This window comes from Rhagoletis zephyria, unplaced genomic scaffold (genome assembly GCF_001687245.7).
Source record: "Rhagoletis zephyria isolate East Lansing unplaced genomic scaffold, Rhagoletis_zephyria_1.1 Rzeph_scaffold_00590, whole genome shotgun sequence".
NCBI classification, from domain to species: domain Eukaryota; kingdom Metazoa; phylum Arthropoda; class Insecta; order Diptera; family Tephritidae; genus Rhagoletis; species Rhagoletis zephyria.
In genome coordinates this window covers 60012-66989 of record NW_016157674.1, presented here as the reverse complement: position 1 = coordinate 66989, position 6978 = coordinate 60012, and the positions used below count along the sequence as shown (strand labels likewise).

The following is a 6978-nucleotide window of genomic DNA, read 5'->3' as shown; positions in this document are numbered from 1 at the left end:
ATACCAGAATTTTTTCTAAAGATTCTGATTAAAAAGTTTGAAATTTGGGTGAAAAATTGCAAAATTTTTATAATTTTTATACAAAGTTAAAATCTGAATTTATATGGTGTTTGTTGTATAGCCAGCTAGGCTTTTATAAAAAAATAATAAACATTAAATAAACAAAAGACAAATAGCCAAAACAGGTCAAAATATCGCACTCCTATTATTTTGTGGACAACTGTATATATGTACTAGCTGGCAGTGATTGCGCGAGGCTTCGCCACGCCCGTCAAAATATGCAAAAAAGTCAAAATCTTAGTATTTAGACTGTACTGTAGACTTACTTATTAGACAACATTTAAAAAAAAAACTTCAGTCCATTTAAATTTGAATTAACTAAGCTAAGTTAAGTAAAATATATTAAGTATTCTTGCAAATTTGTAGTTTTTACGGTAAAGTAGAACATTTTTTTAAATTTTTTATTTGTTGTATGTTTAAACTTTCTTCATACTGTGGTAAATCAGTAATTGATGAAAAACGAAAAAATTCATGAGTGAAAAACTAAATAAAAATAAAATCCTCTTGTTTAGGAAAATTTGTTTAATCGGCTGTATATTAAATTATTTCTTAGTAAACAATATTAAGCACTTTTTTTTTTAGGAGCAAAAATAAAAAGATTATTTTTATTAGTAACTCGCGACAAAGCAACGTAAAGCTGACCATGAGAGAAACAGTTGACACTTAAGTCCACTCCAGCGACTTCAAACGTTTGGCCTTGAGATTTGTTGATTGTCATAGCGAAACACAGTTTTAAAGGAAATTGGAGCCGTCTGAATTGAAAAGGCAAGTCTGTCGGAATAATAGGTATTCTGGGTATTAATACTATTTCCCCAGTTCCACATCCAGTTATAATCTTACACTCTATTAAATAATTTTTAAAAGATACTATGATCAAGCGGGTGCCGTTACAAAGTTTTGGGGGATTTAGGTTTCTTAACAAAATAACTGGTGAGCCTAGTTTAAGATTAAGTTTGTGTGGAGGTGCGCCAGAAGGATTTAATGAATTAAGAAATTCGGTCGGAAAATGAACTACTTGCTCTTGATCGAGAACTGTATCTACCGAATAGTAAGTCTTATTAGGAGCGTCAAATTTATATTGAACCATGTTATTTATTACATTACATTCATCATTTGTTGGTGTTAAAATAGCCCTCTCCTTAAACCAATCCAAAGTCATTCCCCTTAGATTTGAAATATCTGGATAAACCTTTTCTAGAAGTTCTTCAAGGCTTTTCACAGGTACACACAGGCTTTCATTTATGTCTACATTAGAGTTATTGTCTGTCATTTGTCCAATACCAATTTTGAGAAGTGCTTTAGCAAAAAGTTCATTTGCCAGACCGGAGGTCAATCTCATGTTTTTTTGTAACTGGACTTTATACATATGTTGCCACAACTGCGATCTTTTCAAGCACGCTTTTACTTCATCTGCCCTTGTTCCCCTAGAAACCACGGGCAAAATTTGACGAAAATCGCCAGAAAATAGTACTGTGCATCCTCCCATAGGCGAAAATTTGTTGCGTAAGTCTTGCAATGTTTTGTCTAAAGCATCCACTCCTGACTTGTGGGCCATTGTAGCTTCATCCCAAACTATAAGCGAACACTCTTGCATCAGCTTAGCCGTACTGCTTTGTTTAGGAATGTTGCATATACTACTTATTTCCTCAGTTACATTAAGTGGAATCTTAAACATTGAATGAGCAGTTCTTCCGCCGTCGAGAAGAGTTGCTGCTATGCCTGAGGATGCAACAGCTAATGCGATTTCCCCTGAAGATCGAATTTTTGCCAGCAGTAAATTAATAAGAAAGGTTTTTCCTGTACCCCCAGGGGCATCAAGAAAGAATATTTTGCCTTCATGATTAAAAACAGAACTCGAAACTGAATTATATATACTTTTTTGTTCTGAATTAAGCTTATCTTCATTTTGTCTAACAATTTCAAGTAGTTTGTGTTGATCATACGATTTTTCTCTCGCATAAATCGTATTATGGATAGTGTTGGCGTCAGTTATCAATGCAAGTGAAAAATCGGCAACTGTTTTACCGCAAAGAGAAATTACAATTTTGTTAAGTTCGCACAAAGATTCATCAAAAATTAATTGATTGTAATCCAAATTTCGGTTACCAGCTTCTCTTCTTTTTCTTTGCAATATGTCTTCTGACATGCTTTCTTTAAATTTATTCCAAAGCTCAACAGCGTCGGAAACTTGACAAAATGATAAAATTATAGCAAATAAATATCGCATCGAAATGGACGAAGTACTAACTACTGCTTCCAGTAGTGTTTGTTCCCAATGTGAATCATCTTCCAACATACCCAAAGCTTTACAGGCTGCTTGGTAGGAACTCAAGGTTGTACCTTGAACAGTTCTCAAAAAGTGGAAGGAAGTTGGGCCTTTGACTTTATGTAAAAGCATCCTTAGGTAAAAACATTCACTATTATTGGGATGTACAACATAAACTCTACCCAAAGCGTCTGATTTTTTCAAGTTTTCGTAACCCTGAACAGGGGTACCTATTTTCTTACGTTGGAACTTTTTTGCAGATCCATTCCACGTATAATAAGCAGGGACTTTGTCATAAGTAATAGTTTTGGAAAATTCATCATCCGCACATAGCTTAAAAAAAGCCGTTAAAGTCGTATCTGTTGGATTGTTAACAATATCATTTACGTTGTTTTCGTTGAAATAAACCCTTTGGCCGTTTTCTAAATGAACTGCTAGATGAGTAATAGTAGGATGACGACCATGGATATCAAAAGAGAAAATTCTCCACAGAGCTTCCGACGTGCATATGTATCTTCCAGATTGAAATTCTTGAATTTCATCTTTCGAATTTATCGTAAAAGTTGCTTGATCGCTGCCCTTATTTATGTATTTACACACATATTTAATGGACTTAATAGAGCTACAAAGCTCAACATTGATATCGGCAATAAAAGCTTTTAATAATACAGGGTTATATGGTATCACCCAGCTATTATCAACACTGTAGTTACGCAGCGATGCGGTTTGACCTCCCTCTGTTGGGGATAAACGGCGATATTTTGGATATCCGTCATCTCCACAGGACGTGTTATCTTGAAAAGCTTTAGGATACTTTTTTGCACAACGGTGCTCGTTCATACACGGAGAGTTAGGGCTTAAAGATCCACATGGTCCATGTATCATGTGTTTCACTACCAAATCGTGCAAAATTGGATCACATTGTCTATTCGGTAACTCAGCCGAAATTATACTATCAATTTGATTGGCTGTTATCTTGTTTTTTAACCAAAGAAGAAGGTGGACATGTGGAAGTCCTCGCTTTTGCCATTCCACAGTGTACATATGGCACTGAGGTGGGCCAAATATATGAGCTTTGTTAATTAATTTTAACAGTTTTTGAATTTTTAAGTTAAAAACTCTATTGATAATATCATAGCGTTGTTGGGAAGCTGTGGTTGGATCTAAATTGGTTTTTATTTCTTCCCAGTTGGGGTTGCAGGTGATTGTTATGAATAAATCAGGTTTTCCATAATTCCTGACATATGTCATAGCATCTTGGGTTTTTTCATGAAGATATTTAGGGCCACCTGTGAACGTTGCAGGGAGAATAACTAATTGACCAATTTGATTTGGTTCTTCATTCGATCTTAAGGCATCCTTCAAAGGTACATAATTCTCTGCACGTAACTGCTTTTGATTATTTCGTAAATATGCCAGACGTTCTGTCTCAATTTTGGCATATTGATCAACTACGTATTAATTCATTAACATTCCATACTTATGAATCGGGTTGAAAAGATTTTCCCTTACCATTAAACGGTAGCAATAAAAGCTCATGCAGGAAACTGTTTTTGAAAGAGGCTCCTTTGAATTAGGATCAACTTGTGGAATATTTGTACAGTAACCGTTTTCACCGCGACAAAACATTAGTGGGTATTGAAGACTATCATAACTACGATGCAGTTCAGAAATGCGAATTAAGTTATTGCTACGACTTTTTAAAATTATGTCTCTTTTGCTAAATTCTTGACCAGTTATCATGACCGCAACGTCACTGGTACATGGTGCATTGTATCGACCAGGATGACTTCCTACAGGTACTTTATTTGCATGAATAATTACTTGGAAATCTGGGATATTTGGTGGAACACTTTCTAATGCAGTTTTGAATGACGAAATATATGCGTTATGCTCATGCAACATGTCTTGCAAAACACTTATAACTGCTTTGTCAACTGCCTGGGCTGCTCTTACTACATCTTACAAACGCCTGCGTTTCAGGATCAGAAATAAAATAAATCTGAAGGAATTGATGCTCATGGTCAGATTCCGGAAACAAACTACCTGCGAAGTGGTAAACTTGCCCTTGTATCTTAAACGTGGGCATGTATCCACGCTCGAAAATTTGAATACTCCGAAATGAAGTAAATTGGAATGCATTGTTGTAACTCCTGATATTTTGCAAAAAATGAGTAGATTTTGGATGATTACCTGTTAATAAGGACCGTAGTGGTTCGAGTGGAGCAGGGATTTCTTCTAAATGGACTTTTCCACCAAGGCAGCACATGCCACCGGATTCACCTCTAAATTTTTTGGCAAAACAAAAGCTACAAACAACTGACATATTTCCAATTGAAATAAATTGGTCATTTGCATAATGAATCGGAGCATGATAACGCATGCCCGAAAAGTTTTTTCACGCAACAAATGTTGGCTGGCCTCAGACCGCCGCGCATGGATTCTATCCCTATTTTGCATGAGGCGTGCTTCTCGCTGACTTGCAGTCTCGTTGCTACGTGCATTTCGCTGTCTCTTCGCACGTGTAAATCATGCGTCGTTATCAGTACGACGTCGGGGCATGATTTTAAGTACATTTCTAAATTTATATTACTCGCGATTTGGTGTCAATTCTCGCTTCAAAAACGCTTCGCTTTCTTTGCTCACCAATTCCAGAATGATGAATAATTTCTAGAAGCTGACTATATGTTAAGAACATGCCAGTCATGTTGCCTCGCAGAAGAACGGACTGAGAATTGGTGCTATGTATTTGAAGCGGCGAACATGCTTGCACTGTCGTTCAGCATATATTATAATGGATTCTGTGCGAGCATGTTGTAATCAAACAAATTTCATTTCCAGCAAGCACGTTGCGCACATCATTGTTCGGCTGTTGCGAATGCATATGTACATATATATATGTATGTATACATACGTGCATACATACATACTGCCCGATCAAATTCATTTTTCTTTTCTGCTTTGTGCTTCTGCTTCCCGCTAGCAAGCGAAGCTAATAACAATCCTCGCATAAAATGGAATAAAAAATGTTAAGAAGGTTTTATTTATTAATTTTTTTCGTATCAATATTAAAAAGAACAGAGCAAACACCTATGCAGTTTATTAAAGAAATGTTCAAGTTATTACTTCGTTTTTTTGCTTTTTAAATTGATGCAGTAGTTTTAAATATATTGGCGTTAGAAGATAAAATTAGTCTATTTCTGAGGGGTTTTTGCTTATTGTCACGCCCCTATAAAAAAAAAAATATTTAAAAGTAGCGAACATTGGAGAGGAAGGTTCAAGAAATATTTTGCAAAAAATCTGAACAAAATCGGTTCAGTTTTAGCTGAGCTGTGAGGGAACATACACATTTTGAGGATTTATTATATAAGATGTAGAGATATAAATTAAATATATCTCTTTCATATCACATATCTTCATTTGTTAATATAAAAAGAAAGGAGATCTCGATGTAGTTTAAAATACACTATTTAAAAACTAAATTTGATTTATTTAAGTTATTAAATACTGCATATTAAGAAAGGTAACCATTTTCCTCTTTTAATGTGTGCAAATTTGCACACCGTGTAATAAAATTAAACACTGCCTGTTTACTTTAACATACCAAATTTTTCGCAGAGCGCAAAATAACACATAAAATGTTTAAAATAGAGTAAATGTAAGCCCCTAATGTTTATTATTTGTAGGAAATGTATTTTTAGTTTCAAAATTTTCGTCACTTTAAACATTTCCTGTGTATATTTTAAAGATCTCAAGTTCAAAATCGAATCCTCAACATCTTATACGTATGTATATTTATACAGATTCCTGTTGAAGAATAGATATTTTTCAGTAGTAGTTTTACACACACTTTTCATAGTGTACAGGTACAAATGTAACATATTAATTACTATTTTTTATACTTACTTTGCAAAATACTTATGTATAAAAGATGTAATTTATAAATTGAAATTACAAATGTTTGATTTTATGAAATATCAAAATATATATACACGTATTGCAAGTCCTTAAGATGAGTTAAATTATGTCTTTTTCTTCAAAATGTTTGATTTTCATACAAATTATGAGATGGATACGTAAAAAAAGAAAATTGGATACATTTGGATACATTTTTGGCTTGGTCGGTGATACATTTTCTTGGGACGGCGCGGCAACACTGATTGTGATTTTTTCCAGCACTAAATTTGCACAGGAACACAATAAATTTTAAATTAATAAAGGTTAAAGATTACTTTTATTGTGATAAAAAATATTCGACTAACCAATCAGGTGATAAATAACCTAATCGAAAAACCCCACTCCCCTAATTGTGCATGAAAGTCGTCACTTCGATAATCCCATGACTTTTCCTCCCAAGTCACTCCGAAACACTTCACTTTTAGGGCCAGTTACTCAATGTCTGGTTAACACTTATCTGCGGTTAAACATCGTTATCGACGTCTACGACTCCATGCATATAGCACGGTTTCGATAACGTCGATAACGATGTTTAACCGCCGATTAGTGATAACCAGACATTGAGTAACCGGCCCTTAGTGTGTTTTCACTTCGCTCGAAAATTAGCAAACGGCAGCACTGGTAGTGTAGACTTTTAGGTGGCTATATTTTACTTAAATGTGTTCAGTGTTGCCACATTTTTTTATTTTTTATCC

At 34.7% G+C, this 6978-nt stretch overlaps 1 protein-coding gene across 2 annotated transcripts; it reads right to left on the bottom strand.

Annotated features, from left to right (window-relative positions):
• Positions 1–603: 603 nt before the first annotated feature.
• LOC108360582 (uncharacterized) lies at positions 604–3250 on the bottom strand. Of its 2 annotated transcripts, none has more exons than XM_017612935.1 (2): positions 1267–3250; positions 604–1226 (listed from the first exon to the last, which is right to left on the bottom strand). In XM_017612935.1, exons 1-2 carry the CDS (start codon positions 3209–3211, stop codon positions 1216–1218), a joined length of 1956 nt encoding a protein of 651 aa, XP_017468424.1. In that variant the 5' UTR covers positions 3212–3250; the 3' UTR covers positions 604–1215. The 2 variants fall into 2 exon arrangements, with proteins under 2 accessions (XP_017468424.1, XP_017468423.1); XM_017612934.1 differs by having other exon boundaries at positions 604–1223; positions 1264–3245.
• Positions 3251–6978: the final 3728 nt, after the last annotated feature.

What these genes read in the sequence shown, in the direction of transcription:
- LOC108360582 (XM_017612935.1), bottom strand. Translation starts at nt 3,211, where the DNA reads ATGATACATGGACCATGTGGATCTTTAAGCCCTAACTCTCCGTGTATG.